Source organism: Cherax quadricarinatus, chromosome 77, assembly GCF_038502225.1.
Source record: "Cherax quadricarinatus isolate ZL_2023a chromosome 77, ASM3850222v1, whole genome shotgun sequence".
Taxonomy (NCBI): domain Eukaryota; kingdom Metazoa; phylum Arthropoda; class Malacostraca; order Decapoda; family Parastacidae; genus Cherax; species Cherax quadricarinatus.
The window spans coordinates 6,316,651-6,327,428 of NC_091368.1; the positions used below are offsets into that span (position 1 = coordinate 6,316,651).

The window sequence follows — 10,778 nt, forward strand, 5'->3', positions numbered from 1 at the left end:
TCATTGTCTTCAGTGTCTTCATTGTCTTCATTATCTTCATTGTTTTCAGTGTCTTCATTGTCTTCAGTGTCTTCATTGTCTTCAGTGTCTTCAGTGTCTTCATTGTCTTCATTGTCTTCAGTGTCTTCATTGTCTTCATTATCTTCATTGTCTTCAGTGTCTTCATTGTCTTCAGTGTCTTCATTGTCTTCATTGTCTTCATTGTCTTCAGTGTCTCCAGTGTCTTCATTGTCTTCAGTATCTTCAGTGTCTTCAGTGTCTTCATTGTCTTCATTGTCTTCATTGTCTTCAGTGTCTTCAGTGTCTTCATTGTCTTCAGTGTCTTCAGTGTCTTCATTGTCTCCAGTGTCTTCATTGTCTTCATTGTCTCCAGTGTCTTCATTGTCTTCATTGTCTTCATTGTCTCCAGTGTCTTCATTGTCTTCATTGGCTTCATTGTCTTCAGTGTCTTCATTGTCTTCATTTTCTTCATTGTATTCATTGTCTTCAGTGTCTTTATTGTCTTCATTGTCTTCAGTGTCTTCATTGTCTTCATTGTCTTCATTGTCTTCATTGTCTTCATTGTCTTCAGTGTCTTCATTGTCTTCATTGTCTTCATTGTCTTCAGTGTCTTCATTGTCTTCATTTTCTTCATTGTATTCATTGTCTTCAGTGTCTTTATTGTCTTCATTGTCTTCAGTGTCTTCATTGTCTTCATTGTCTTCATTGTCTTCATTGTCTTCAGTGTCTTCAGTGTCTTCATTGTCTTCATTGTCTTCAGTGTCTTCAGTGTCTTCATTGTCTTCAGTGTCTTCAGTGTCTTCAGTGTCTTCATTATCTTCATTGTCTTCATTGTCTTCAGTGTCTTCAGTGTCTTCATTGTCTTCATTGTCTTCAGTGTCTACAGTGTCTTTATTATATTCATTGTCTTCATTGTCTTCATTGCCTTCAGTGTCCTCAATAACAATATCTTTATTTCTACAAGTATATGATACAACTTATACAGACCATAGCTGACATCAATGACATACTGCTGTATAGAAAGTCCCTTGTTATGCTGAGAAATTCCCGCAAATTAGGTCAATTCTGTCCCAGGATGCGACCCACACCAGTCCACTAGCACTCAGGTACCCATTTTACTTATTGATGAACGGGTGACCAGGGACCACAGGTGTAAGGAAACAAGCCCAACGTTTCCATCCTTAGCGGGAATCAAACCCAGACCCATAGCGTGTGAAGCGAGAGCTTTGTCACCAGCTGAGTATACTGCCAGCAGCAATGGTACCAGGCAATGAAGATAGAAGAAAATGAAGACGCTGAAGAAAAGAAAAACAATGAAGACACTGAAGACACTGCCTCCTTGCAGTCCAAGAAAATGCGGTCTGCCCACCTCTCTCTCTCTCTCTCTCTCTCTCTCTCTCTCTCTCTCTCTCTCTCTCTCTCTCTCTCTCTCTCTCTCTTTTTCTTTTTTTTTTTACACAGGGTTTGACAAGGTTAAGGATCCCTAGCTTTATTGACAAGCTATTTACAGGTTAAGGATTCCTAACTTTATTGGCAAGCTAAGAGCTGTTACCTACATCAGCTCATTTGAAAGCATTTTTATTGTTATGAGACATACAAGTAGGGAACAGGATGAAGTTGGATCCATCTGTGGGCCAGCATTTTCATTTGATCAACTGACTTTATTTCGTTGACATAATGCTGTACGAATGTGTTCCATACTCGAGTCATCCTGGGTATATATGATCTCAGATGGAGTGATGTTCTGGAGAAGGGTACAGCCAGAGTGAAGTTGCTGCTTTCTGCCCGTCTTGTGGCATAAAAGCTTGTTTCACGCTGTCCTCGAAGTGGATCCAAGTGTGGTACTTTGACAATATTGGCCTTGTACATAACAGTAAGGCCACCTACATCCCTCCTGTGTTGAAGGCTCTGCTGAAATGACAGATCTCTCTCTCTCTCTCTCTCTCTCTCTCTCTCTCTCTCTCTCTCTCTCTTGTCTTACTTCCGTTACCTTGTCGTAAAACTCCATTAGGTTTATGACACAGGATTTCACTTCCCTCAAACTGTGCTGGTTATTGTTTATCAGCTCATTCCTTTCTAGGAGCTCCACCACTCTTCTCCTGATAAGCTTCTCCATGACTTTGCATACGATGCATGTCAATGACACTGATATGTAGTTTAATATCTCCTGTCTGTCTCCTTTCTTAAAGATTGGGACTACATTTTCCGTCTCTTATACCTCAAGTAGTTACCCTGTTTCGACAGATGTCTTGAAGATTGTTGTTAGTGGCACACATAGCACCTCTGCTCCATCTCTCAGGACACATGGAAAGATGTTGTCCGGAGAGATGTTGTCCAGTCCTTTGAGGTATTTAGCTCTCTTAGCAGTTTCTTCACCTCCTCCTCTGTTGTATGTGATGTGTCCAGCACTTGTTGGTGTACCCTTCCATCCCGGTTTGCTAGAGTCCTTTGTGTCTCCACTGATAACACTTCCTTGAATCTCGTGTTGAGTTCCTCACATATTTCTTTGTCATTTCTTGTGATCTCCCTTACTTCCTTCCTCAATCCGATTACCTGATCTTTGACTGTTTTCCTCCTGATGTGGCTGTGCCAAAGCTTTGAGTCAGTTTTTACTTTCTATGCTATATCATTCTCGTATTGCCCCCTGGCTCTCTTAATTAATCCATGCATATTCATTTCTGGCTCTTTGGCTAATCTCCCTATTTTCCTGGGTCCTTTGTCTTTCATACTTTTTCCGTTCTCTAGCGCACTTAGTTTTGGCATCTCTACACCTTTGGGTGAACCAAGGGCTTGTTCTGGTCTTCCCTCGGGTACGAACCTCTCTGCATTTTGTGGTGGCCACGTGTTTCATCATTTCATTTACTGTTTTTCCCACCAGTTCTCTTTACCACTGCACCTCATGCAGGAAATTCCTCATGCCTGTGTAGTTTCCTCTTTTGTAGTTTGGCTTCTCCCATCCTACTTGTGCTGATTCCCTCTCCACTTGTAATTCTTCTTTGTATTCATGTATTCGAAGCTCAGGACCACATGATCACTAGCTCCAAGAGGCCTTTCATATGTGATATCCTCAATACCTGAACTGCTTAAGGTGGATAATAGGTCCAGTGTTGCTGGTTCATCTTTTCCTCTCTGGTAGTGTCCCTAACATGTTGATGCATGAGGTTTTCCAGTACTACATCCATCATCTTAGCCCTCCACGTTTATGGTCCCCCATCTGGCTCCAGGTTTTCCCAGTCACTCTCCTTGTGATTGAAATCACCCACAACTAGTAAATTTACCCTTCCCACATGGGCTCTTCTGGCCACTTCAGCTAGTGTGTGCACCACTGCTGTGTTACTCTCATATACTTCTCTTCGCTTCCTGCTATTCTGTGGTGGGTTGTACATCACTGCAATCACCAGCTGTACTCAATCACTCACCTAATTGTGGTGTGTGTGCGTGTGTGTATGTGTGTGTGTGTGTGTGTGTGTGTGTGTGTGTGTGTGTGTGTGTGTGTGTGTGTGTGTGTGTGTGTGTGATAAAGCTCTACTCAAAGTGAAACATGACTTAATAAGGCTCTACACAGTCTTTATCCTTCCTTCAGTAGTTCCCTTTCTGCTCCATCTTTATCAGTACTCCTCCCTCTCCCTAGTTATTGCCTCTTCTTCTTCCTCCTACCTTCTGCATATATATATTTATCCCTGATTTTAGAGGCCCCTTCTCCCTTCATTCATAAAAGCCTTTTTTCCTGCTCTTTTTATCTCTCTCTCGTTCTCTCTCTTTAATTGACTATCTCTATTGCCTCGCTCTCTTTGAAGATTTGTTTTCGATTTATGTTAATAACAAACGAAACCAGAACTGTGATTTTCTTTTATTGAAATAACGTTAACAAAACTATTACAATTACAAAATTTCTAAATGTTATCAGTAATAACAACCACTGCCATATTATTATTATTATTATTATTATTATTATTATTATTATTATATTATTATTATTATTATTATTATTATTATTATTATTATTATTATTATTGATAATGCAGCTGAGGCCATAAGAGGCGGCGACACAAAAAAAGGTAAAAAATATAATAATTATACCTTTATTTGAAGAAGAAAACGGAGAGAAACCGGAAACAAATCAAAGAAAACAAAATATGCTTTGGTAAAACTAATATATATATATATAGGGTTATTAAGGTCTACCTTCTACACTAGGGTTATTAAGGTCTACCTTCTACACTAGGGTTATTAAGGTCTACCTCCTACATGAGGGTTATTAAGGTCTACCTTCTACACTAGGGTTATTAAGGTCTACCTCCTACATGAGGGTTATTAAGGTCTACCTTCTACACTAGGGTTATTAAGGTCTACCTCCTACATGAGGGTTATTAAGGTCTACCTTCTACACTAGGGTTATTAAGGTCTACCTCCTACATGAGGGTTATTAAGGTCTACCTTCTACACTAGGGTTATTAAGGTCTACCTCCTACATGAGGGTTATTAAGGTCTACCTTCTACACTAGGGTTATTAAGGTCTACCTCCTACATGAGGGTTATTAAGGTCTACCTTCTACACTAGGGTTATTAAGGTCTACCTTCTACACTAGGGTTATTAAGGTCTACCTTCTGCATGAGGGTTATTAAGGTCTACCTTCTACACTAGGGTTATTAAGGTCTACCTTCTACATGAGGGTTATTAAGGTCTACCTTCTACATGAGGGTTATTATGGTCTACCTTCTACATGAGGGTTATTAAGGTCTACCTTCTGCATGAGGGTTATTAAGGTCTACCTTCTACATGAGGGTTATTAAGGTCTACCTTCTGCATGAGGGTTATTAAGGTCTACCTTCTGCATGAGGGTTATTAAGGTCTACCTTCTACATGAGGGTTATTAAGGTCTACCTTCTGCATGAGGGTTATTAAGGTCTACCTTCAACATGAGGGTTATTAAGGTCTACCTTCTGCATGAGGGTTATTAAGGTCTACCTTCTACACTAGGGTTATTAAGGTCTTCCTTCTACACTAGGGTTATTAAGGTCTACCTTCAACATGAGGGTTATTAAGGTCTACCTTCTACACTAGGGTTATTAAGGTCTACCTTCTACACTAGGGTTATTAAGGTCTACCTTCAACATGAGGGTTATTAAGGTCTACCTTCTACACTAGGGTTATTAAGGTCTTCCTTCTACACTAGGGTTATTAAGGTCTACCTTCAACATGAGGGTTATTAAGGTCTACCTTCTACACTAGGGTTATTAAGGTCTACCTTCTACATGAGGGTTATTAAGATCTACCTTCAACATGAGGGTTATTAAGGTCTACCTTCTACACTAGGGTTATTAAGGTCTACCTTCAACATGAGGGTTATTAAGGTCTACCTTCTGCATGAGGGTTATTAAGGTCTACCTTCTACATGAGGGTTATTAAGGTCTACCTTCTGCATGAGGGTTATTAAGGTCTACCTTCAACATGAGGGTTATTAAGGTCTACCTTCTACATGAGGGTTATTAAGGTCTACCTTCAACATGAGGGTTATTAAGGTCTACCTTCAACATGAGGGTTATTAAGGTCTACCTTCTACATGAGGGTTATTGAGGTCTACCTTCTACATGAGGGTTATTAAGGTCTACCTTCTACATAAGGGTTATTAAGGTCTACCTTCTACATGAGGGTTATTGAGGTCTACCTTCTACATGAGGGTTATTAAGGTCTACCTTCTACATGAGGGTTATTGAGGTCTACCTTCTACATGAGGGTTATTAAGGTCTACCTTCTACATAAGGGTTATTAAGGTCTACCTTCTACATGAGGGTTATTAAGGTCTACCTTCTACATGAGGGTTATTGAGGTCTACCTTCTGCATGAGGGTTATTAAGGTCTACCTTCAACATGAGGGTTATTATGGTCTACCTTCAACATGAGGGTTATTAAGGTCTACCTTCTACATGAGGGTTATTATGGTCTACCTTCAACATGAGGGTTATTAAGGTCTACCTTCTACATAAGGGTTATTAAGGTCTACCTTCTACACTAGGGTTATTAAGGTCTACCTTCTACATGAGGGTTATTAAGGTCTACCTTCTACACTAGGGTTATTAAGGTCTACCTTCTACACTAGGGTTATTAAGGTCTTCCTTCTATACTAGGGTTATTAAGGTCTACCTCCTACACTAGGGTTATTAAGGTCTTCCTTCTACACTAGGGTTATTAAGGTCTACCTCCTACACTAGGGTTATTAAGGTCTTCCTTCTACACTAGGGTTATTAAGGTCTTCCTTCTACACTAGGGTAATATTAATGTCTACCTTCTACACTAGGGTTATTAAGGTCTACCTCCTACACTAGGGTTATTAAGGTCTACCTTCTACACTAGGGTTATTAAGGTCTACCTTCTACACTAGGGTTATTAAGGTCTACCTTCTACACTAGGGTTATTAAGGTCTACCTTCTACATGGGGGTTATTAAGGTATACCTTCAACATGAGGGTTATTATGGTCTACCTTCTACATGAGGGTTATTAAGGTCTACCTTCAACATGAGGGTTATTAAGGTCTACCTTCTACACGAGGGTTATTAAGGTCTACCTTCTACACAAGGGTTATTAAGGTCTACCTTCTACACTAATGTTATTAAGGTCTACCTTCTATATGAGGGTTATTAATTTCTACCTTCTACACAAGGGTTATTAAGGTCTACCTTCTACACTAATGTTATTAAGGTCTACCTTCTATATGAGGGTTATTAAGGTCTACCTTCTACACGAGGGTTATTAAGGTCTACCTTCTACACAAGGGTTATTAAAGCCACTTATCACCTGTACTCAAATGACAAGAATACTTTGTTCCCTATAAATAACGATGTATATACCTCAGTATATACACTAAGGTATATACATTCCTCGATGTATATACCTGGTAAATTCATCGCAAAAAGGAATAAATGCATATAAAAAGTGGAATGAAATTTAGCCTATTTAAGGCATAAATTTGTTCGCTCTTTTCGCATGTCAGAGGAATGATTTAAGTGAAGGCTCGATCCTCTGTCCATTAAATGCGAGAGAGACGCATTAGTGCTGGTGTAGCGTTCTTAGACGTCAGTGCTTGTGGACTGGCCTCAAGTATTAGTGCATGTGAAGCGTCCTTAGACGCTTGTAGACTGTCTATACAAATTTATGTTTGTCTGGCGTCTTCAGATGTCAGAGCCTGGGAATTATCGTCATTCACTGGTGTATGACATCTTTCTTGACATGGTGAAATATTTTGTTCTTTAGGAGCCTTCGTAAAACATAACATCTCGTTTGTTCTGGGATCACCGTCTTCAGCGTCTCTTACAGTCTCGTCTTCCTTCGGACTGTCATCTTCTTTGGAACTGTCATCTTCTTCCCTCAAAGTGCCCTTCGACCTCCTCCTGAAATCACGCAAAAAGAATTTTAATCTGTCCGCCATAATCAAATGATGCTAAGTTTACGGTATTTAGATGATTCTTAACTGAGACACTTATGGAAAATATGGGAATCCTTATTCTGGGAACATTTCGCCAACCAGTGGCGAAACGAAGATTCCAAGATTGAGGGACTGATTATCTCAAACTCTTCCTCATCTTTCACCGTTCTTCTCTGTATTAGACTGAAAAAGCCACTGGTTTTGGCGACATGTTTTCTCAATAAAGGTACCCAAATGTTACACATGTGTCTCATCCTTCAACTTGTCTGTTGTTTAAACTATTTCCATCAGAGAAAGAAGTGTGTGTGTTTACTTACGACTTTATACTTAGTAAAGCTCAGCCTTGAGCTTTACTAAGTATAAAGGCTTTATTTAAATGACTCTCCGATACAAATGTCTTTATTTCCACTACTGTGCTTTGTGAAGCATTAGTAAAGCACACAGTAAAGCACACAGGTACTGATGAATTAGACACATATGCAACATCTGGGTATCTTTATTCTGTAGACGTTTCGTCTACATTGAAAAGATACCCAGGTGTTGGACTTGTGTCTAATTCACCATTTTGTCGGTGCTGATTATCATTAGGTTAGGTTAGGTTAGGTTAGGTTAGGTTAGGTTACGTTACGTTACGTTACGTTAGGTAAGATTCGCCAGGAAACAGGACAAGTGTTTGCTGACGTGAGTCTTAGCCATATAATAACCCACAGCTGGAGCTTTTGATCATCTGACCGAGGCCTTCTACTGGCTTACCCCTTCACCCCTTTAAAAATTAAGGTTATAATTATAAACAGTCATAATATCTGGTTTAATACCACTGAAATACACACGGGAGAAAATCAGTATTAATGTTGTGTTAGTCTGGTCGTCTTATTTAAGATCTTATTCAGAAATAATTAAAAAAATCCAAGGATTATGGATTAATGCATTTACGGAGGAGTTACTAAGAGTGTATTTCGTGTTTTGGTTTTTATAGATGAGAAATGTGGGGACTTAAACGGTGTTTACTGTGCAGAACGACCACTGTGGGAAAAATATTGTACTTCCATGCGCTTACCTGATTTTATTCAAAGATTCTTGATAACGTGAGAAATCACGAAAGCGCTTGGAAGTTTACTGTTTTTTCTCAGTGGTTGTTTTGCATATTGTGATATCACCTGTTTATTGTAATGTGGAAGAAGTGATACAACCTCACTGTCTCTCCACCTGTACATTACTTATCTAATTGTGGTTGCAGGGGTCGAGTCCTAGCTCCTGCCCCAGCCTCTGCACTGGTTGCTGAGTATCCTGGTGTGTGTGTGTGTGTTGCAACCCCTGAATGGGTTGCAATGTATATTATGTATATATATTACATGTATATTACCTTTTCATATAATTTTATATTGCTTATATTTGCGATAATAGCTAAATCGTAAATATATTGCTTTATATTATTATTTGACTTAGTTATGTTGTTAGGTAGGATGTAACATATTATGTGCTCAAAGTTCAAGTCTTGATTGTCTAACTACTGTAATTATCGCTTGTGGCTCGTTTACCTGCCGGCTTCTCGTTGTTACTGAGCAGCAGCTGTCAACGGAGCTATCACGTGATCGAGGGGGGTGTCCTCATCTCGCCTGAAGTATTCAGTCTGGTCTAGACTCTCTTGGTGGTTGGACGTATCCCTGACAAGAGCCTAAATCTCCCTTATTGGCCCTTGTTGGAAGATCATCTCTGTCTCGTTAGGTTCTGTGAGACTGTTCACAGAACATTGTATAGACGTAGTGATTTTAGACGTTGTACTGAGGTTGTGTGTCTCAAAGACACTCTGAGCAACTCAGGTCCTGAGCTGTAGCTTCTGACCTAACTTGTACTGGTATCTGTGTATTGTCACAGTCGGGGATTTTCTTATGCTGAACTTAGATTCAGTAGTATGGGAGTTTTGTGACTTTTGTGGAGGATCTGCTGATGGTCCCTACTTAGTGTCGTTATATTATCTTCTTGATCCTGATTGTGTCGCAGTCGCTTGTTAGATTGCCATTGGGCTTAGCATTCTTTTTATTGTTCAAGCAGACTGTTCTGATAGCCAGGTGGTCAAGAAGTTAGTTTATTTGAGGACTTTGTCAGTCACTTGTTTAAGTCTAGTCGAGTCGTGAGACATAGTGAACTACTTAGAGCACTTACACACATACACACAAACTTGTACATATTTGTAATATCTTATTAAATGTTAATGTATCAGATGGTACTTAAGAGTTATAAATGTGATATGTGCTTTCAGCACAATGATACTGTACACGAGAGAAGTGATTATTATTAATTGGTTTGAATTGATTAATTTAATTTAATTTGATGGTATACCTCTAGACGATACTTAATAAATTTATTAAATTTTAATTTCTCTAGTTAGTAGCCTACCAGTTGTAATCCTGAAGCACTATTGAATCATACTGAATTCTAATGGATAATTGGACAAGGATACTGACTACTTGTTACGGAAACCCAGTAACAGGCTGGATGCTAGAAGGGCAGTCCTTTCTAGTATTCACTGGAGATCTCTAAGCTTTTAGAATCGCGTTTTTTTTAAGTGTGTGTGTGTGTGTGTGTGTGTGTGTGTGTGTGTGTGTGTGTGTGTGTGTGTGTGTGTGTGTGTGTGAGTGTGTGTGTGTGTGTGTGTATGTGTGTGTATGTTTGAACTGCATTGAACCCCTCACCTGGTGCAGGGGTCGTAGAAGAAGCTTTGGTCGGAGAAGAACTTCTCACCGTCTTCCAAGGTGTCTGGCAGGTTCTGATTCAGCGTCTCAGGCAGCACCAGACACACCAGGCCTCCCCCCACAGTCAACGCACCCAGGATCACGTACGGAAGATAGTGGCCGTACTTGGTCTTCATTTACGTACGGCAGGGAAGGATAACGTTTATTGCCCGGGAATCAAATCCGTGTACTTTCGGTTATAACCAGAATGAGCTAATATATTATTTTTATGAGGTGCAGAGGTATCCTGGGATTTTGTGAGCACAGGAACGACAGACAAGCAGAGGAACAGACAAACAGACAGGTAGACAGATAGACATGTAGATAGATAGGTAGACAGCAGTAACACAGTCAAATACATAAGACTCAAAATTAAAATTCCTCACCAGGTACACTATATAGGGCGAGGCGAACACAGAGACGTGGCCCAGTGTGTGGATGGCCCCGGAGCACGACCCCCGGGCCACCGTGGGCAGCACCTCCACGGGGTACTGCATGCCCACGTTGATGGCCATGGTGATCATGAACCTGCCCATCACTGCCATCCACATGATAGTCATGGTGTGCCCTGAAGAATAAAGATTTTATGTAAGCTGAGAAACAGTACGAGGGTCAGTAAGG

The 10,778-nt window shown here is 40.1% G+C and overlaps 1 protein-coding gene across 3 annotated transcripts in view; it reads right to left on the reverse strand.

Moving 5' to 3' along the window:
* Nucleotides 1–3,835: 3,835 nt before the first annotated feature.
* The window catches only part of LOC128701928 (solute carrier family 22 member 13), a 58,838-nt gene continuing 51,895 nt past the window's right edge, over nt 3,836–10,778 (reverse strand). For all 3 annotated transcript variants that reach the window (XM_070101458.1, XM_070101457.1, XM_070101459.1), the window contains 3 exons: nt 10,544–10,725; nt 10,119–10,288; nt 3,836–7,390 (listed from right to left, as the gene is read on the reverse strand). In XM_070101458.1, coding sequence (XP_069957559.1) covers nt 7,153–7,390; nt 10,119–10,288; nt 10,544–10,725 — 590 coding nt within the window. In that variant the 3' untranslated portion in view covers nt 3,836–7,152. The remainder of the gene's footprint in view (nt 7,391–10,118; nt 10,289–10,543; nt 10,726–10,778) is intronic.